The sequence below is a fragment of the Cuculus canorus genome, chromosome 11, assembly GCF_017976375.1.
Source record: "Cuculus canorus isolate bCucCan1 chromosome 11, bCucCan1.pri, whole genome shotgun sequence".
In the NCBI taxonomy this organism is placed as follows: domain Eukaryota; kingdom Metazoa; phylum Chordata; class Aves; order Cuculiformes; family Cuculidae; genus Cuculus; species Cuculus canorus.
In genome coordinates this window covers 9,777,374-9,798,872 of record NC_071411.1, presented here as the reverse complement: position 1 = coordinate 9,798,872, position 21,499 = coordinate 9,777,374, and the positions used below count along the sequence as shown (strand labels likewise).

The window sequence follows — 21,499 nt, the reverse complement described above, 5'->3', positions numbered from 1 at the left end:
CTTTAGCTGTGGAGGCAGCATCTTCAGCTGTATCAGGCAGTAAATAAGGAAGCCCAGGGTAACTGCAATCTGCTGCCGCAATATGTAGCATGGCTAATGCTGCAGGGGAAATGGGAAATGGGCACCAGGCTGTGGCACCAGATCCCACAGCAGTTTATTTTCAAACCCAATGACAAGGCATTACAGGAATATAGCCAAGTTACAGAGCCTGCTCACAACAATTTTTTTCCCCTTGGAAACACAAAAGAAACCCATGCTGCCTCTGCCTCTTTTTTAAGTTATTTTTTAACTTGTGTTTGACTTGTCTGTATTATGAAAAGATGGGTACTAGTTTATTAACTGCTTGTTCACTGTAGATGTATGGAGCTTGAGTCTATCCTCACATTTGCAGTATTAAGAGCAATACACTGAAACCAAGGGAAGAATCCAACCTGGAAAACATTTAACGATACACTGCGTGTATATGCAAGCTGATTTTTACACTGAGGATTTATTCTTCCCACATTATTCAACAATTCCTTCACTTATGCTATTGTATTCCTGAAAATGTTTCCATCTGCTGTCTGACTCCATCTGACCCCTCTTCCCCTCATCCACAGCTTGACGAGGACAAATTGTAGATGTTTCGTAACACATGCAAAAAAAAAGTCTAAAACCCAAACAAACAAAAAATCAAGCACTCATTAGATCTTCTTCCAGTATTAACCTCTCCCAGGGAAGGCTTCGGGTTGCTCTCAGTGAGGGGGATGCACTGAGCAGTGCCTGCCTCCAGCCCCAATCTCCGTAGGGTCCCCTCTACGTCACACACCGTGCTGCTGCCAGCCTCTGGGGTGGGGGGGTGGGGACGATTTACAGCATTTCTTAATAAAACTTATTTATGTCAGGAAGTTTCAAATGTCAACACCGCACTCAGCCAAGCCAGTGGGAGAACAGAAAACATGCGTGCTGGATGTCTTGCTGTCTGCCAGCCCCGCAGGACGGTGTGTGGGAGCTCAATGGCAGGAAAAGAGACCTGGCCAGTGCAGCCCTGCATTTGCTTGGAGCAATCTTAGCTTTGTAGGTGGGTGTGCTGAGTCCGCCAGGCTCTGACCGCATGCTGGACATAGCCAGCATGTGATGGAGACACTGGCAACTGGAGGGGAGCACCAAGTGCTCCACAGGCAGGGCTATAGCTGTGCCTGCCAAATACTTCCCACATGCTGATGGATGGTGTCAATGGGATGGCCCTCCCTCAGCTGCTGTTACGGGATTGTCAGACTAATGCTGTCCCCTAAACCAGCTCTGTCTGAGGGAGCTGGGCTCCTGCACTGAGCCTGCCCCATATCCTGTGCCCAGACCAGAGCTGACACGCACCCATTCTTGTCCTAGGACATTACGCCCCTGTCCAAGCCAACAACAGAAAATATTCATCTGCTTGCACGCTATCTCAGCCCTGTCAAAAAGCGTTACAAGCGCTGTGCTGAGTGCTTTCCTAGGAGTAAGGGACAATTTGTATGGCCACTGGGTAGCTCTGAGCCAGCAGCTGGGTCTCCATCCTCTGAGCTTTCTGGGCTGAGGCCTCGATCCTTTGTCCGTCCTGCCTGTGACTGGGTGTTCCCGCTCCCTGACCGCTGTTTGTGACAGGAGAGGTGCAAATTTCAAGCTCAAGCCTGAACAAAGTGGAGAGGAAAGAAAGAGGAGAACTCATCCTTGGAGACAGATAAAACTTAACTGCATGAACCTGTGCAAGTGGCTCAGAGCCAGCTACGCTCTGAGCGAGGCTGGACTGGGTGACCTGTTACAGTCCCTTCCCACCCATACTGGTCTGTATATGACTGCCCAAGCAGGAGCGAGATGTCCTCTCTGGATTGTACCTTGCCCAGCTGCAGGTCAGATAGGGAGCAGGCATCAATGAAGGCCTGGGCTATCACAGAGAGACAAGCATCGATGTGATCTGTCTTGTCAATGTCGAAGACGAACTGAGGGTTCTTCAGGATGTTGACCCAAAACCTCAGAGGTAGACTGTGAAGGAAACAAGCCAGGAACACACACTAGGTAAATATTTGTAATCTAGAGGGGGATGGGATGAAATGCAGGAAAGATGATGATAGAAAGTGAATAGTAGAGAGGAGAAAAAATGAGGACCCATGTTCTGATATTTAATCACATCCTAGTAGCGTATGGCCCTCTACCTAACTGGAAGGGCAAGCACTTGTCTTCACCCTTAAGAGATCTTTCTTCAGGCTGAACCTCGTGGCACAGACTGGAAACTTTCTGTACAGCTTTGTGTAGGTGAGTGTATGCCCTTGCTCCTTCAGCAGCTTCCTGAGCCAGCTGTGGTCCAGGAGAGACAATGGCAGGTCTGCCTGCATGGGATTGTCAAATCATGCTTCCTCACTTGCTGATTTTTGTAGCAATGGTGTCAGCTCCTTTTCCACCTTTTCCAATAGTAACCGTCATCTGGTTCTGATGGTAAGCCTGGCCCATGAAATGCATTTCATGTGTCTTTCTTTCTGCTCTCTCATCATTTTCTCTGCCAGTTATTTCAGTGTTCATTTGGCCGCAATGCAGTTTCAGTATATCGCTTGCTCTTCCTACTGTCCTTGCCCAGCAGCTGAGGAGTGAAAGCCACTATAAGTCTTTGCTCTATTGGCAATTAAAGGTAATGAAGGCTAGGCAAATCTGCAGCTCAGTGCTTGTGTCTGCATGCCTGCTATCCCAGCCAGAATTGGTTTTATTTTTTCACATGCTGGGCTCAAAACAGTTACTGCCCCTGCAGCCTCAGAAGTGCTGAGCCTCTCTCCTTGATGCTCCCTTCAAACTCTCTGCTTTCCCCAGTTAAACCTCCTGGTTTCTCCCCTGCTCTGTTTCACCCTTCTCTTTGATTCCACTGCCCCAATCCTGCAGGTCAACGCACCCCTCAGGACTGCTCCCAGCCAGTTCCCAGTGCTGCAAGTGCCTGCCAACACGCTGCTGTCACAGCACCAGCTCCTGGAGTCCTGCGAATACCCTGGTGTCTCAGCTTGGTTACAGAGATAAGTGCCCTCAAGGGCTGGAAAGCCAGAAAGCAAATGAAATGGAGCCAAATATGCTGTTTTTAAAATCTCCAATGTGTTTTAAGAACTGACATGATTTTGGACTCTTTCTCAGATCTCCAGTGCCTGGAGCTAACACCATTGCCGTCTCCTGTCATCCCATCCCTCTTCTGTTTTCCCTTTAGTTATCTGTATCAGTGTGCCAGTTCCTTCTGCCCTGTATCTGCCTGCCTATGTCTCCTCTTCCAGCTCGCCACTCCCATGAGCTCTGTGTTTGTCCAAAGCTCTCCAAGCCTGTGTTTGGCCTCATCTTTCTCCACCCTCTTGCAACTCTTCTATTTTTTAAGTCCCTCTTCTACTTTTATCAACTCAATGTCCAGGACACCAAGGCTTTGCAGCTGCCTGCTACTGAACGGAAGGAAAGAAAGAAAGAAGAGATTTCTTCTTCCAAACCTGTTGGTCTTCCAGATGTGTATAGTGTCAGGGTCTGTGATCCCTCTTTTCTCTGCTTGCTCTTCTAGGAAGTCAAAGAAATACTTCACGGCCACAGGTGGTTTATCATCTCGGATACTGAGAATGGCTTTGAACAAGTCGTCCAGGAACTTCTGCAGAGTGCCCTGCGGGACAAGCACACACGATGGAGACTGAGGAGAGGATCATCGTCCAAGCCCAGGAAAACAGCATGAGGGGCTGTGCCTGCTGCGCACAAGGGGAAATCCTTTGCTGCCAGTTGGACAAATCAGAAGAGACAGGGGATGCCAAAGCAGGGAGGGAAAGGTTTGTTTGTGCATAGCGATATAATTAGCTTGCATTTGGGTTTCATTTCTTTTGGCATCAAGATTTTCTTTCTTACTGCTAGATCTCACATCTGTGATTGTTCTGCACAGTAAATACAAAGAAGACTGGAAACTGCTGGCCATTCTTGTGATCTCTGCTCTAGTGAGGCATCATGCTGGGATTAAAGATGGGCTGGGAGCCCAACTGCTGGAGCTGAGCACTTGAAGAGAGTGAGGAAGTTCAAAACTGAATTGAGATCGCACAGACATTCCTCCTGCTCCCAGAGCTAAGCATCTCCATCTCCTTTCCCAGCAGGATCTCTCACTGGGAAGATGGGTTTGGGTCTAAACTGTGCATCATGAGCCCTGAGGCAGTCAGCATCCCTTTCATGTGCACAGAACCCAGAACAGCCTGGGGAGATCGTGTGGGGCTTCACGCAGCAGCACTGCTTCTCCAAGGGTGAGCTGGAAAGCTGGAGGGAACCCAAGGAGCCAGCAGTGCCTGGCAGTTTTGCTAAACACGTTCCAACCATCCAGGACAAAAGAGCCCCACTCCCTCTCAAGAGTGACTGTCCCCGCAGTGTTCCTTCCCTAGAGCAAGCTTCTTGCAACAAACCACGAACAATAATCCCACCTGCCACTAAGGAGGGCATCCCGTCTCCTACCTTTGTGGAGAGCAGCCTCGTCAGGTAGATCTCTGGAAGGACTTTCTTTCTATGGCTCTGTCTGTGGGACTTCTTATGTTCAACTGATTCATCAGTTGGAAGAACCTGGTCCGATATAAAACACATGTTCAGGGCGCTCCTCTCTGGAAGTGTCACACTGAATTTTCCTTTAAGTATAGAATTTCAGCTGCATATAAAATTCAATTAAAAAGCATTTCTGTGTTATAAATACATCCTTATATGGCTTTAAAAAACTGAGTCATAATACTCAGTTTTTCTGACATTTGTTTCTCTCGTGTTCTTTATTGCCTCTCTCAAGCTAGACAAAGAAAATGAAACAATCAATCTCACTTTGCATGTTAGTCTGCTCGCCTTCCTGGTTTCTGCGCAGTACTCCTGTGTGGCTGCAGTTTAGGCTCCCAGGAGCAATGCAAAAGGCTTTCACAGAAATCAGCTTTTCTTAGATTTGGAAAAAGTGCAAGAATGATCAGCCAATATTCCTACCCTTGGCCTTTTTAAAAACAAAAATAAACATGCCACTGTTAATTACTGCCCCATAATGCCCTAGCAAGCCATTTAAGTCTATCCTGGCACTGTTTCATATGTGTACACTGTTTCCCATCGTTTCTCTCTCCTTGCTCTCCATGTACTTGTGCATGCATGCATGTGCGTGCACGCATTGTGCATTTGTACTCTATTTGAGCACGGAAACTTTAGCAGAGAAAAAAAAAAAGATCAGGCTATAAAAAATTGTTGTTGTCCATAACACTTGTTTTCATAACAGCTTTTAGCAACGTTTAGCACTTTGTACTTCCAGCGTGGCACACAAGCAGGAACTAATAAATCTCCCCAGCCCTGGGAATCAGGCAGCATGCCAGGAGCTCCTGGTAGGTAACCTGACCAAGGCTGCGTAGGGTGCCACCAGGGGTGCTGTGTCGCACTCTGACCGTGCTCCTGAACTCTGTGGCTGCTGACAGCTAGATTAGGCACAACAATTACTTTGCCATGCTGGTAATATTTTATGTCCCATAGTACTAAAGCTTGTCTACAGATAACCTTTCTGTGCCTCTCTGAAGAAAACTAATAAGCCCTGATCTAACTTGTTCATCACATCTGACATTCCAGCCCATGGAGATGAATTAAGTTAATATCAGCAAGGCTGAGAAGATTTTCTCCTCTTTCATCACATACACCGAAAAAACAGAACCCAGAGACTTAAGTGCAAGGAGAGACAAGAGATCACTGTGCACACACAGCCTGACTGGTCAGCCTTTTGCTCCTGGCACTTTCCAGGTTGCCTTCCAGGGGGATGTGACCCTGACAGCCAGCCTGGTACCAAAGGAGAACTTGCTCCCCTGACTGACTAAGGGTTCGCCACAGCGCAGGGCCTGCCTGCCCCAGTGCAGCCAGGACCAGCTGCTGCCAGACACAAAACGACCTGTCTTGCACCCATTTACATGGATGAAAGCAACGGCTTCTGTTGTCTGCTAATGGGTGGCCATCATAAAGGTGAAATATGCCCAAATACACAGGACATTGCACCCTTCCACTGCTGCAAGGAGCCTGTCCTCCAGCATCACGCTGCCCCCCGTGGGCTGCGCCATGCTGCTTTGCCCACACTGCCAGCATCCTCACTTGCATGGTAGCAACAAGGGTCTGGGCAGCAGAGCTGCCACTGTGATCCATTCCCTGATGTGCTGGTGCCACGCTGTGGAGAGGGTGTCCTGGAGCAACAGCTCTGCTCCCCAGCAGTGCGCCCCTGGGTGGGCAGGAGGGGAGAGTGGTCCTTGGCCCCCCTGCCACACAGCCACCAGCCTCTGCAGCTCAAGGTAGGGTACTCACCAAGTGGAAGTACTTCTCAGTGTCCAAATCCTTCACTGTGAAGTGCAAAAGAGAGAGATGTAGAGGTTTAGTTGGGGGACCCAAACCGAAATCTGCCTACACAGATGTCCTCCATGTTGGGAGGCATTTTGCTTTCCCCAAGAACCCCAACACGGAGCTGGTGTTCTGACCCTAAGCAACTTCAGTGGTTTTGTGTTGCTGGTGTTTATTGCCTTCTGGCGGGTGTGGTGAGTACTTCAGTAAGTACTTTAAGGGGTACTTGAGGTATCCCAAGGATGTTTTAAGAGAGATCCAAGAGGGTGCAAGAACAGGATCAGCACAGGGCCACTCCTGCATCATGATACTCCGCAATGCCCCGCGATGCCCTGCAGCCCTGGGCCGTCTCAGCCTCATCACTGGGGCAGCTGCAGTGCCAAGCAGCTCCTTGCTCCACTGGGTGAAACAACTCCTGCAGAAACAGACTTGCTGCTGGCAGCCTGGAGACAGGGTTTAAAACTCCTTGTTCAATGTGAATTGTCTTCTCCCTCAGTCTGTTTTGACTCTGCACAGCCTGAAACCTTGAAATACACTGGGCAAGAAACTGAACATGTGTAACTGTGAGGGAAAGGGCTTTTCCAATCAAGTGGTTATATATCCTTCTTTTTTTCCACTTTGTTAGCACAGATGGAATGCAAACCACTTATGAGGATGTGAGACAAAAGGTGCAAACATTTCTAACTTAAGGGCTGAGAAAGCACTCAGCAAGTGGAAAGAGCAAGATACCGGATAACATATTTTTAAAGCAAAACCACAAGCATGACACTTGCATTTCCTGCGATGTGTACATCAGCAATTTCTACTTTCCAGACCTTCTTCACTTCTCCTATAGAAGGAAAACTTGGCACAAATTCCCACTTTTTTGTAAGTGGCAATGACAAGCCTTAATGCTAGAAGAGGTGTGGAAGCTGCCCACTCTCCAGGATCTCTCCCAGACTCAGAGATCTGTGATCTCTGCAGCTTCTCCTCAATCCATCTGGAGCTCCCCTACCTGCACCTGGTGGGGAATGTTTGCTGTGAACGGGAAGGGGCAGCAGCCACTGTGCAGGAATGGGAAGTGACATAGCTATTCAGCAGCACTGACACAGATGTCCTTGTACGAGGTCACAGCAGTCCCTGCCCTGCCTGCTCTGGACACACCCTACAAAAACCTTACTCCCCGCATCCCTCTTCCACCCTGGTTCAGGCAACGACACCACACACGGCAGTTATTTAAACGTTAAGTATCTCCACTCTTTCTGTCTGTCTCACCACGGATCCCACCCGGGGCTGCTGCCTGCATGCAGGGCAGGACTCCAACTTCTGGGAGCATGGGCACATCACTCAGCTATAGCAAGGGGCAGCCCCACGGGAAGAGGGGAGTTACAACTCACAGCTCTCTCTGCCCCAAACGTACACTACGGCATAGGTGAAGGGGGTTTGGAGGAGAGCAGTCGAGACCCTGCAGGACCTAGAGGGCTTCCTGAGTATGCCCCAGGCTGCCAGCTCTTTTGCTGGCAGTAGTTCCAGTCTGTGCTCAGTGTCTTCCCTGGCACAAAGACAGCCTGCCTGATGCCCAGCTCTGCCCAATGCACCACCATGAAAGGGTGCTATGAGTGCTGGTAACACCAGAACCAGCCCTCTATGGGCTAACACCACACTCCAAGGTCCAGGCAACAAGCCTCACAGCCGGCTCACAGCATCCTTGGTCACAGACACCCCTCTAAAAACACAAGTGTTTCCACTTGGTCATTATCAAAAGGGAAATGAGACATTACCTCTGCTTAGCGTCGTGTCTTTCTTGTCCGACAAACTCATGGCCAGTGACGCCCCTTCAGGGATCTGGAGAGGAAGGGAAGAGCAGATGTTGATGACAGAGGCCCTAACAGTGCCTTCTGAGGAGGCAGGAAGGGCCTTGGGGAGATCCCGGGAGCTGATGAATGCGGGTGCAATTGCTGGTCTGTCATAAACATCCTCTGTGCCTGCCCTGCCCTGGTCCCTGGCTTGGAAACTGGCAGTAACGGCGCTGCCCTACATGGAAACGTTTTTTAAATGCAAATAGAAGACAGTGAAGTTCTCAAATCCAATGGGAATCAGGCAAATTCATGTATCCAAGATAGATTTTTGGATGTCAACACTATGTAATTCAAAGGGGAAGGGGTGCTATGCTGTGCAGATGGTGTTTTACCTTTCCTCGGAATAGGAGAAGGAACCTGGCAGTCCCCTGGATCCACAGGGCCAGTACCACTTCTCTGTGCTACGACCCTGGCTCTTAACGAGTGGGGCACCGTGCCAGCAGTGGAGCTCCGTGGCACGGCTGTTACACAGATAATGATATTAATAAGGACTCCGCTCCGTTTTTGATTTTCCATGCACTGTTGCAGACCAGTGAGGATTATGCTCCCAGGCATACCAGGGAATATGGAAATCATATAAGAATTTCTGGTTTCGTTTAATTTTAAAAGGAATAACGGTCAAGAAAACAATTCGATTCGCCACATTTCCCCACATTTTTGGCCTCCACTTCTCAATGGCATCCCTAGCCCCTGCCCTCAGGGCAGGCAGTGACAATTGTGCCATGATTTCAGCAGGAGCACAGATCAAGAGCACAGTGATACTAATCAGCCAAGCTGGTGGCCGTTGGGAATAGGAGCTTTTTTTCCCTCCTCTTTCTGTTGTCAGTAATAACTTGTTTTGCATGAAGAGTGTTTAATTAGTTTCAGTGTGTTGCAATATTAACAAGCTTCTCGCCAGGGCAGATGTCTATTCCCCGGAAGCTCTCACGGAGCTATGGCAACCTCCCTGCTTGTTCCTGATAATCCTGTTTTTGGAGGGGGAACCACAGCTTGCCCCTGCAGCCAGGCAGGCTCCAAGGAAATAAAGTTTTCCTGCAGTGCCGGCAGGTTTACCTTGTAATGTGCTAATGTGTTGAGTTTCTTCCTGCCATCCTCTACCACCGAGGTGTCATCAAGGTCCCGGAGGATGTAGCTGTCGGTGCTAGTGGCAAACCACTCTGAACACAGAGAAGGGAGAAGTGAGACACCAGCCCAAAAGAGGCACATGCAGCAGGGCCTGGAGCTCCAGGGACCAGCCATACAGTGCTTGGGGGCTGCACAGTCCTGCTGCCAAGACCTCCAGGTCTCTATGATACCAGAGCAGATGTCTAGCAATGGCCTCCAGGATTAGCCTCTGGAATGGGGATTTCCGGACTAGAACAGACCTGGTTGGAGCTGGGAGGTGTGGCAAAGGCTTTGCTCATAAAGACAGGGAGGTGCACATCTCCCTCCAACCTCCCTCCCTGCTCACCCCTGGGGCCATGTGGGACCTGTCTCATGGAGGCAGCTGAGATACCGTACGCTCTGCATGTGGCCATTGAAGGTTGGTGGTGGCTCCCCACAGGGCAGAACAGTTTCGGTATCTATGAATGGAGGGGATATGCCACGTGCACTAGCTGAGAGGAGCGGGGCCCCATCACTGCTCCAGCCTTTTTATTCCACAAAGAATCCCTCTGGCACTGACTACAGTTGAACCTCTTGCCTTGCAACTGCTACCACCCAGGGTTTGTCTCTGTGGCCTGCCACGTGGCACAGAGGCCTCATAGACAGCATGGATTTCTCTTATCAGCATTGGGCTTGAATCCTTCTTAAATCTTGAGCCACTGGATAGATAAATGACAGATCTGAATCTATAGCCAGACAAGAGTCCATAGGCTCAATTACAGCTGCTTATGCTTATTATGCATATATTAACATATTAACATATATTAACAAACCACATGTAGGCTCAGGGGTGTTTTAGAAGGTACCTGTTCTGGGTTAAGACTATTAGCTTTAAAAGGTGCAAGTCCAAGCACCCCTTTGCTCCACTTGGTTTCTCCTAGAACTTCTTTCCACTAATGTGGCTTCCTTCTGCCCACCAGTATCTGGTCCCATCACTCATTCCTGAGGACCACCCTCAGGAAAAGGCTGCCTTAATGTCTGCCCTCTTGTCAGTGCTGCTTCACCCACTGCCTTCTGATAGAAACCAAGAGCTACCACGCAACATCAGGTGCTCCATCTGGTTTTGAAGACTGGCTTGTCCAATGTATCTGATCCTTACCGAGGTCAACATCTTCTACCCTTGGCCACTGGGAGTAGGGGACGTTCTTGCAGAAGGCCTCCAGAATCTTCTCCTTCACTTGGCTGAGCGTGTCTGTGTCCATGGCCCTGACGCTCAGGGAGTCCATCCCACAACCTTGGAAGGAGACGTTGAGGTTCTGCAGGCAGAGACTGAGTTAGGGGTGACCTGTCCAGCTCTGTTGGCTCCCAAGGACACATGGAGTCTGCTGCACCCACACAGCTCTTGCTGGTGTGCTCTGGGCCCCATGTTGCTGGAAATCAGGCTGAACAAATGCGGTCATCTAGGTTTTACTGCTAGTGAGAGGCACTGATTTATAGCCCCCAGAGGCTGAAGGCCCATTTGTTGATGGAGTCAGGAGGGGACACAGAGCGACACTGCAACCTCCTTTCACGGCTGCCTTGCTAATGGGCCTTAGCCCTGACGCAGAGACCACCTCGGGGGGGAGAAGGAAAGGTCAGACCCCATAACCAGTCATGTCCATAGTTTCTTGGCTCCAAACGGTGACTAATGGGACCGCCAAGGCTCATTGCTCAGTCTCTCTCTGATGCAATAGGCCAAGTTCCTTTGTTTAAACAAGCTTTAAGCTCACTGCAGGCTGGGTCTGCTGCAACACTGGGGTCCACCACCAGCACCACCTAATAACCTGCTCTAGAACGTTCCGAACAGCAGGACAAGCAGCGGCAAGGGGTTACAAGCTGCCATAAACACCAGCTTCCAGCTCAGAGATGCACAGCTACTGCTAACAGTTGCAGTAGAAAGCTGCAGGGCAACGCGTGTTGACTCTTCCTATAAAAATCCCTCTCCTGTTTTGGGAGCTGCTGCTGTGTCAGTCAAGTGAGGCGAAGCAGAGTCCAGGTACCTCCCCCTCTGGCAAGCTGTGCAGACTCAAACGCTACAAGCACAAAGTCTCTCTCCTGCCTGGGGGCTTTGCTCTGGGATAACCTCAGCTCTGCCTCTGCTTGGGGGCTCTGCTCCTTGGCATGCCTGAACCAGAGAGAAACAGTGCACCTTCATTTAGTGGTGAATGCAACTCTCATGTCATTTCACTGCCTGACTGGCAAGCCCAGGGCAGGAAGCTACAGATGCCAGGAGCATTGCTTGAGCTTAACCACAGCTGCCCCTTAGAAGGACACCTGGTACATGTGAGAGTTATGACTGGGACTTTCAAAGCCTAGAGGTTCCCCTGCAAATGCTGCCTTTAAGTATCAGGAGCCAACATCCTCAACTATGAGAACAACGTGAATGCACAGATAAAGTAAAATTTTCTCCATAGCATTAAATGAAGATGTTTTTTCACACTGTATGTTGTACAGGTGTTTGAAGCAGAGGTTCAGTTATCAGCAATGTCAGGGATTGCCGGTAAGTTAGCATGAATCCTGCAGTTGCTCTCATTCCTCTGACATACCCTGTTCATACTTTTCTTTCTCTTCTTGCAAAGTGCGAAGCAGCCACGCTTCCCCTGTCTTATGAAGTTACTATTTCTGCCGAGAAAGCTAATATTTTGTGCTCTGCTTCTAACCCCTCTCGGTCTCCGCTGTACGTTTACAGGTCAATTGGTAACAGGAATCTGCAGAGGATGGGGAGCTTAAACCTGCTCTGAGTCACGGTGATGCACATCTGGGGTAACCTACTGACTTCAGCGAAGCTGCTCCACATTTATGCCAAGTAATTGAAAACAGGATTTGATCCGGGCTCTGGAAAGGCATCTACTGAATTGTGTGTCAGGCACTGGAGGGAACTAAGCCCTTCACACGCACAGCTCTTGTCTGCCCTGTTCCGACAGAAGGCATTTTGCAGAACCACATTTCAGCATCACTCCTGTAACAGCCTGGGCAAAGCCCTCACCCTGGGACTCAGGTCTACAGCCAGTAACTGCTAGTGAAGATGCTCTTTTGCTGGGAATGGTAAACCTGTTGCTTTAACTCTCTGAATATGGCAGAACAAATTTTCTTACTTCCCTTCGCCCCTAATGTGAGTTACTTAGGTGACCCACCGAGGGATGGGTGTGAAAACAAACAGTCATTATGAGCCTTGTTCTGTAGCTGCGAGCTTAGGCAGCAGCAAGGTGATTGCGCAGGTGTATAATTTATGTGGTTATTACACCTGCATGGCTACCAAATCAGCCTCTTGCCCAACTACTCTGCCAGGGTACATGTCCATCAGACCCCTGGGGTGTAGGTACTCACCCTCGGCTTTGCCTCGATGTTCTCCCTCAGGAGCCACTCCTCGTTGAGGGTGTATCTGGCTTTTCCTGTAATGGCATCGATGGACCCTTTGTTAATCTGCTGCTTGATTGCACAAATCAGCAGGAAGAAAGGTTCTCCAACTGTCTCCTGGGGAAAGAAAAGAAGACCAAGTAGGCAAACTGGACCTGGTGGTGGTAACTCCTTCCAGCAGCATGGGGGGGACAGGCTCTGCACTGACATTGAAGGTGCCTCTGTGCATCAGGGAGCAGGGCTGCTCCACCCCAGGTGCTGCAACCCCCCCGCGAGTGCTCAGTTGCCATCACACTCCCAACTCCCACCAGCATCTCGCTGAGGCTGCTCAGTAGTTTTCAGACTTGTGGCAACATGACAGCACAGACGGGGAAGAGGACATAACAACCGACAACAGCCGCAGGCGATTTTTGGGGAGAATGAACAGTGATTGTCAGCATCAACATACTCCATCCAACTTCTACAGCAAGTACCGTAGGGCTGTGGGTTGCCACCAACAGGCTGTGCCAGCATTTGCTGTCTCACGGGCAGAGTGCTTGGGTACTGCTCAGAAGGTAGGGGCATATGTGTAGCTGTGCTGAGTGGATATGTACATGCACGACGCTCGGCAAAATACAAATGTGCATTAATTTACATGTGAAATTACACATGAACTTCAGGGAGAATCTGGCATACTGCAGTACAGAGATGTTTCTTGCAATCTGACAGGGTGCAGACTGCACGATGTACTGCACTCAGCAGGACAACGATGCAGCTGGTGAACACGAAAAAAAAAAACCAGGTCTATAGAGATATTTAGGCACCCGGCTTTCTCATGAAGGTATCAGCTGAACCCCTCTTTGAACTGCCTGGTTTGCCATTGAAATCCATGGGAGTCCACTGCATGTTTCTGTGGCTCTGGGAACCAGTGTTCATACTTCTCATACCACAGCAGAGCCCTGATCACAGCAAAACAGAAAGGATCAGGGTCAACAAGCCGTTCCCATGCGACAGCAAGCAAACACACCATTTAACTCCTTACATTCATCAAACTTTGTCTTACAGGAGAGAGGTGAATTGTGATACTGCTGCAATGAAAACAAAACATAACAAAGACCAGCGATTTGTGGTACGGTTCAGCTACATGGTTCAATGCCAGATTTTTGATCCACTTCTGTCTGCTACGCTGATGCGCAAGTAAAACATAAGCTATTGCCTTAAGAAACTTTTCAGTATTGGAGTATATCCCATTCTCCCTAATGTTCATGTGCAATATCCTTCCAATGAGGCAAGTGCAAATTATTGCACATTTATGTACTTTCTGAGTATCACACACACCCCGCACAAACATTCCTGCCATCTGAAATCCCACTCAAGACAACAGATACTGAATGATTTTGTATTTCTCAGCTAGGAGCTGCTAAATCCTGTTCAATCTGCTTCTTAATTAAGACTTGGTGATTCTTTTATTCTAATTGCCCTGTAATTGCTAAAGCAATTAGTTTGATGTCAATTTTGATTCGGCTGCATTCAGCGCCATTGACGATACGACACTACAGCAGGGCTGTAGGTGGGCACGCACCATCTGTGCCAACAGTGCATCCGCTTTATTTTCCGAGGGCAACTTTTTTTATGAACATAGGGAACTTGGGCCTTCTGCTGGGGTTTAATGACTTCCTGCAATGCTCCTTCTGAGCATGCAACATAAAACGCGCTCAGCAGCAGAGCTGTCAGTGCTGGAAATGGAGGAAGGCAAGGCTTCCAGAAAACAGAGAAAGATGTGAAGTTACGGGAATGAGGAGAAGTTGAGAATCATAAATAAAGTGGAGAAAGTGTCAGAAGACAAAAAGAAGTGTTAGCTTCTGATAGGAAGGCGGGAGTAGGAGATAACAAGCAAGGGGATGACACGGAACCATCCCCTGGCTGCTGTACCTGCTTTCTCCGTCATGTGAACTGTGAAGCACTGCCAAACTGACTCCATGCAAGAAGTCCTGACAGATTCTGATGATGGCCCTGCTACAAAGAGGAACTCTGTTTACATTGCATGTGTGTGAGCACACAGTGAGGCTGAACCCAAGGCTAAATTCAGCGCTGGGTTTTGGAGCCTGGCCTGTCTGCCCTCACGGGAAGCTCTGGCCCTGGCTGTGGCTCTGGATGCAGAGGGACTTGGGACTGACGATGGCTATGGGGTTGCCTCCAAAACCATTTAAGAAGTGTGAGTCCTGCTGATACAGGAGCTCTCTATGGCTTGAAACCAGCACAGGCTATATGGGTCAGGGCTGACTGTGTGGCAGCTCCCCAGACATGCAAAGCTGTACTGGAAGGGGCAGCCCAGGGATGCGGAGGAGTGGGCATTCGGACGTGCTGCAGTGTGCAGGAGCACGATCAGCCCCAGGACTGGCTACACGGGAAATACCGACAGCGCTCTGCCAGCAAGATACTATTTCTGTTCAGCTTTTTGGCTTTCAGGCTGAGGAACTGTGGGATGTTATGGAAATCTGCAAAAGTGCTAATCAGACAGCAAATTTCAAAGAGGGGAAAGAAGGGCTGGCAGGCAGGGACTAGAGATAAAATGGCAAACTTGGAAACCTCAAGCATTGTTCGGAAAACTCATCTGGAAATGAATCAAAAGTCTTTGGATTTGGCTAGCTGGGAGAAAGGAAGTTTAACTAGAAGAGATCAGTGCTGATTCAGGACAAAAAAAATACTTAAAAAAAACACAGTCTGGGGCCTTTTTTCCTCCTATTGTGAATGTATTTTAATGATACTTCATTTTCATTTTTGACTGAACTGTTATGGGCTCTTAAAGCTACCCAGGGTACTGGAATAACTACAGTAATGGAAAGCACAGTTCAGGCTGGCATTACTTGAACTGTTTCACGCACGATGAGTGTGGGAGGGCTCCGTTTTTATATGCTTGGGAAAAAAAAAAGGTTTAGAGCACAGACTGGATTCACATGTTATGGCCCTATTAACAAGTCATTAGAGATGTCCTCCCAGGAATGCCATTACAGCCATTTCCAAAACGTCTTTGTGAGGCTGAGGTGAGGAAAAAGCATAGAAAACAGCTGCTTATCCCAAACGCCTCCTAATTTTGGGACAATTATCTATTTGCATTCTGTGAAGAACTGAACCTCAGCTCCATCCCACATGCAAAACTTTTGGTAATTTGGACACAGACCTAAAAGCCGAATTCCAGTACCTTAATTTTCCTTTAATTCCTGGTCCCCTGATCCTGTTGGGAGCCAGGCACCACAGTATCTCATGGGGAAAGCGCTTTCTTTTCCCCAACATTTTCCACCAAAGCTGTAGTAGAAAGTAGAGACACGGACCATTTTATCTACGACTCTCACTCAGTTCTGCAGAAAAAGAGTTCTGCACCAACTGTGAAAATGATGCAAGTTTCCTCTGAATCCATTCCCAAGCAGCAAGCCTCCTGCTAGTTCTCCGTCATCTATGCTGCAGGCACCAAGCTAAACTTCCCCCTGTCAGAGTGGTGACTCCAATGCCTTCAGGTGCCCTCCACATGTTCAGACCACTGGTGACTGTGGCCTGCAACTCCTTCCCAGTTGAAGACAGCTCCTTCAAATCATTTTCCCCCAAAACACAAATGGACAGACTGTTAGGCAGAGCAGTAATATGAAACAAATGTTTCGAGCATGTAGCGTTGACTTACAAGGGAAAATACAAGCACTTGGAATTTTTCCACTGCACAACGGCAGGGACCTTTGCAGCAGCTGTTTTGAATAGACGTTGTGATTAATGGGGATAATTCAGGAATGAAAACCAGACCCATCGTCACACGTCTGACAGATCAGTGCTACAGGCAGGCAGGCAGCCTTTTTTTTGACCAAAAAATGCCTCTCTGAAGGTGAAAGAGTTTGATCCAGAGGAACGTAAGGCACATGGGAGGTGTTTGACTATCACCAGTATTTAAATCACAGCCCTGAACTGAAAGCAGCCATGTGTAAGGAGGTGCTGTTTGTCTGATTGCAGTAGCTCCATGCTCATTTGTGCAGCAGGGAAGGTCCTGGCTCTGCCAATCCGGACCGAGACTCCCCCGAACTTGTGTCCACCTGGGACAGCCGAAGGGCCTCACCAGACATTTCTGTCTGATCAATTCTCTTCCTCCTCCATATTTCAGTGGGCAGCATGTTTTCTCCTCTGATCAGGTTCCCTCGCTCTCCCCATAGAGCGTGATGTGAAATTCTCTTGGAAACCAACTCACAATAGTGCTCTAGTGTGGAAACCATCTGCTTTTCACAAATGGGAAATCTGTGGTAGAAATCTAGTGCCACAACGGTCTTCACTCCCCTGGTTTCAGCCTGAGCATGTGAAGCAAGGCAGGAGACTACAAACCCAGCGTGCTGGAGACCCATCTGCAGGAAATGCAGATTCAGCTGGTGGGCTCAGTGCTGCAAAGGGCCACGGCTGCCCTGCAGACTTGCTGCCATCCACACCCTGTCATTCCTCCTCCCTATGTGGGGTGGGCCAGGGCTGCACAACATGGGAAAGCCAGCTTACAGCTTGCACCAGCACCTCCCTGCTTGGGAGGATGACCACTGTCCCCACCGTGGACCCTGGACAAGTCTGTGGTGATGGGCATTCCCCACCAGGCGCACCAGGGAGGGGCAGCATGCCAGCACTCAGGGGCTCCTCACCATTAATTAGCTATGTAACGTGCCCAAGTCTTCAGGCCCACGTGATAAGACTTGACTTTTTTTCCTTTTTTTTTTTTTTTTTCCCCTGAGAAACCCTTCTTGCACAATGTCCATTTTTAGCACAAACTGGAGTTGGATCAGATGCCTCACATGTGGTCTCCACTCTCCAAAAGGAGAGATCAGCACTTTTTTTTCTCCGATGGTTTAACTACAGGCACAAAAAAATGAAGATCTCAAAAAATTCACTAATTCACTTTTTTCTGCTCTTACAGGCTGGCTAGTCATGCTGCATTGGCACAGCCATCCGCACTCTCTCCTATAACTTTTCTTTCATTATACTGGCTAATTACGTGAGCTAAAATGAACTACAAAACCACAGGCTTTAGGACAAAAAGTGATCATCAGCTGGGATCAGAAGACATTACAATATGTATGAGGACAATACAATATTGCTTCTGTGGCTATAGCAAACACTTTGGGAAAAGAGATTTTTTCAAAGGCTTTTTCAAGGCTCTCCCCTGTGGGTATAGTGGGGTGTCCTCCAATTAACTGCCGCGGAATCAATTAAGTTATTGCTCAATTCTTCTGGGAAATTCCAACCAGAACTGGCAAATGTGAGAGATAAAGCACTGAGCAGATGGACTGCTGATGCGCCCTAACATGCCAAATGCATTCCTTTTCTTTACTGTCGTAAGACATTTAGGCTTCTGGGGCGGACACCCCACCTCTCCTGCTGAGATCAGTCTGGTCAGTGTGGAACCCCAAGGATGCCTCCTGTGAGAGATGCCCCACGTACCAATGGACACGGAACAGCCCCCTTCCCTGATGCCATCATCCCTCCCAGTACTTGGGGCTCTCATGTTCAAGATAGATAATGCTGAACTGGATAGCGACCATCAGTACGGCTGCAAGAGTTGGTCAGAGAAAACAACAAATAACTGGAACCGTTTCCAAACCCCAAGCTGTTCTGGTTATTTTTCAACTCCACTACCACTCTGTTCTCAAGCATGGTTTGTGCTCTGGCCGCGCAGTTTGATCCCACCAAACCCCCAGGCAGAAGTGGAGAAGCAACTGAACTTATGGCTGCTTTTCCACACTTCAGACTTCCAATACACTGGAGTTTGTCAACCACTAGTGACTGTTCAAATGGCAATGCTGGCAGGTATTTAGGCTCACAGCTGTCCCCCACATCCCTCATAACAGTACTGAACTTGCACCCACAACTGCAGTGATCTGGTTCTCTTACTCTGAGATAGCTGTACATGCAGATGGACATCCAGTTGGTGAGCATCTTTTCCACTACAGATTCCGTTCTCCTCAGCATTAGCTTGGGGTTTTTGGAAGCTGAAGCATCTATTAGATCCACCAAGAGGTCCTTCATGATGCTGGTGTAATATTCCAGTTTCCCATGCAACGCAATAGTAAGCAGGGAGGCTAGGTTACATCTGAAACACAGAACTGTGTGTGACTCAAGAACCAATCCAACAAGACTAAAATGCCAACTGGCATTAAAAATAGCCCCAAACACAAAGGCAGTATTTCAGATAAATTTCATTAGCTTTTGCAATGGTGTTAAAACTTCAAACCCTCTTTCAGTGCTGCAGGATCTTGGGTCAGCTCACATCCTCTTAATGGTAAACCAAGTATTCAGGGATGCAAACACGAGTGAGTCACTCGTACCTTTTGGTGCTCTTCAGGATAACAGATGTTTATGGCCGCCCCTTTCTAATAGAAAAGTGGGAAGCAAGTGTAACTCAACCTTCAATGGAAATGCATGGCTCTAGACATGGGGTGGATTGCTTAGAGGTTAGGAATAAATCAGTCTCTTACAGCTGCCAGGTCTTTGGTTCTGAAGCTCATACCTGTCTCTAACAGCGAAGTCCTTCTGTTGCTCGAGAGCGTGGACAAACACAATGAGAAAGTGCTTGTTGTTGAGTAAGGTGGAGAACAGCGACATTCCTTCTTCCATGTTGGGTCTGCAGCTTTCAGGGATCTAAAGAAAAATTCAGAAAGCAGAGTGAGAAAACCTCTGCTTGTTGTTTTCCTCCAGCTTTTATCCTTCCTCACTGCATGGATGCCCCTGCTGAATGCGGAGGTACTGAGCTGAAGACCTCCTGCTCCCTCTGCTTGATGCAAGTCAGCAGCGTGCACTCCTGGTGAGGGCATGATTGCATGTGGAACAGCAGCTCAGCCCACGAGGCAGTAGTGACGTACAATACAATACACCCAGGAAGAAAAGCCCACAGCAAATCCAAGGAGGATCTTGAGACAATGCTCCTTCATGCGAGTACAGATCCACAGATCTGCCTTCTCCAGCCAGCCAAAGCTGATCTGATGCTGGTATGTGTTAATTGTTTTGAGTGATTGAGCATTCCCCACACACCACAAGAAAACACATGGCATTGTCAACACGCGCGACTATGGTTAGCAATCATTCAAAAGCATTTGTTTGGTTAGTGGGTTACTCACTTTCCATTCCCCCACCAGGAGCGGATGGGTTTCCTGGACCTGGGAGCTGAGCTGCTGGGATGGCAGGATGTAACACTCCTCGTAGAGTGAGGAACACTGCAAGCAAGCACAGCATTAGAGGAGGGTGGCTGCACCCAGCCGGGGACCTCGTTGTTTGCTGTGCACCACAAGGGAACAAGATGGAGAGACATGTCATCGGGACTGAAGACCACCCATTATGAAGAAATGCATTGGTATGGTTTACAAAACCTTTACACACTTCGCAAGAGCCTCTTGAATGAGCAAGCACCACAAGAATGGGGGGAGGCAGATGTCTGCACAGACATGAGGCTGTTAGGGTAGGGAGACTGCAAATAGACTAATTTGACAGCTAGAAAAATCCCAGAAGAGAAAGCATTATAGAAGACTAAGTCAAAATAGAGGAGTACTGGGTGTTTTAACATATGTAACTTTTGAAACAGATGGGAAAAATGTTTAGAACTCTAACATTCATATAGCAGTCTGAATCTTAAAGACTCCAGTGTGCAGATATATAGAGATTGAATAACTTTAAAACCTGAGTAATAACTACTAATGAAACACTCTGCAGTCATAAACCATCATCTCACTCCTCACCAGTGAAATGTAACTGCCTCAGGGGTGAAATACAGCTGCTGTTAAGGGCTCACAGCGACACAGTGGAGCAGTCGCTGACAGGAATTATGGCACCGGCACGTCTAGTGCAGCCCTGGAAGAAGACTCTGGGTAGAGAAACTGGGACTGGGCATCCAAGGGGTGTCTTACTGGGAGAACCATGCACCCAGCCTGAGACAGAGGGAGACAAAGATATCTAACGAGCTCTTGAGGACCGGCAGACCGGCCAGGCATGCTTGGTGGCACAAAAAGCCCTCTTTCCCTGACTGCCAGCAGCAGATATGCCCTTCAAACACCCTTCAACCTCAGCCTCCACTGAACCAAGTGAGGTGATACTACAGCCCTGGGGAGAAGGAGGAGTTCCAAGCACTTTCTGCTCCTACGAGCAAGTGCTTTCAGAAGAGGGTGTCCAACCGCATCAAACCGGCAAGCTAGAGTCGCTTCTGGGATGGTGCTGCTGCAGGGTTCCTATTGTTTGCAAGCAAGCCCAACCTTATTTCACACCCCAGGAGCTGCGGCTCCACTTTTGATGATAATTGAGGCTGAAGTACATGACAACTAAATATATAACAGCAGAATGATTTTGTTACACTGTAATAACCCTTGAGCAGAGGGAAAGCAGAGCCCTGATCTGGTTAGGAAGGAGCTGGGAGCAATTAGATGCCCATGGAACGCAGTATTGCCTTACTTTAGGGAAGAACGTCCGGGTGACAAAGTGCTTGTACTCTAGGAACGGGATCCCCTGGCTGCGGTTTAACTCCTTGGTCAGGTCTGTCATGTCTGTCTGCAGTTCTGCAAAACCTTACACAAAGAGACCAGCAGATGGTAAGACCTTCAATACACTACCAGCTGAGTCTGTAAGCAGGCAGGCTGGCACTGAAATATGTGGCACGTCTCCACTCTGCCTCCTCGAGCCTTTCCCTCGAGTGGTTGAAGGAGGGTTTCTCGAGGAGCAGCACATTACTGTCAGGGTTTATCCACCAGCACTGTACATCACATCCCACAACACTGACAGAGAGACCATTTCCCTGCCTCCAGGGGAGCAGCTCCCAGTCTAGTTCTGCAGGAAGAGGACCTCAGTCTGTGCTGTAGAGTCGTGTACCACAGGGA

The 21,499-nt window shown here is 48.7% G+C and overlaps 1 protein-coding gene across 1 annotated transcript in view; it reads right to left on the bottom strand.

The window, feature by feature from the left end:
- Positions 1 to 21,499, bottom strand: part of PLXND1 (plexin D1) — an 83,327-nt gene that overhangs the window by 4,435 nt on the left and 57,393 nt on the right. The window contains exons 22-33 of the mRNA XM_054076882.1: positions 21,078 to 21,190; positions 19,757 to 19,852; positions 19,150 to 19,280; positions 18,534 to 18,732; positions 12,618 to 12,764; positions 10,411 to 10,567; positions 9,222 to 9,325; positions 8,091 to 8,154; positions 6,298 to 6,332; positions 4,456 to 4,560; positions 3,468 to 3,631; positions 1,854 to 2,001 (exon numbers count right to left, since the gene is read on the bottom strand). Of these exons, the coding sequence (XP_053932857.1) occupies positions 1,854 to 2,001; positions 3,468 to 3,631; positions 4,456 to 4,560; positions 6,298 to 6,332; positions 8,091 to 8,154; positions 9,222 to 9,325; positions 10,411 to 10,567; positions 12,618 to 12,764; positions 18,534 to 18,732; positions 19,150 to 19,280; positions 19,757 to 19,852; positions 21,078 to 21,190 (1,463 nt within the window). The remainder of the gene's footprint in view (positions 1 to 1,853; positions 2,002 to 3,467; positions 3,632 to 4,455; positions 4,561 to 6,297; positions 6,333 to 8,090; positions 8,155 to 9,221; positions 9,326 to 10,410; positions 10,568 to 12,617; positions 12,765 to 18,533; positions 18,733 to 19,149; positions 19,281 to 19,756; positions 19,853 to 21,077; positions 21,191 to 21,499) is intronic.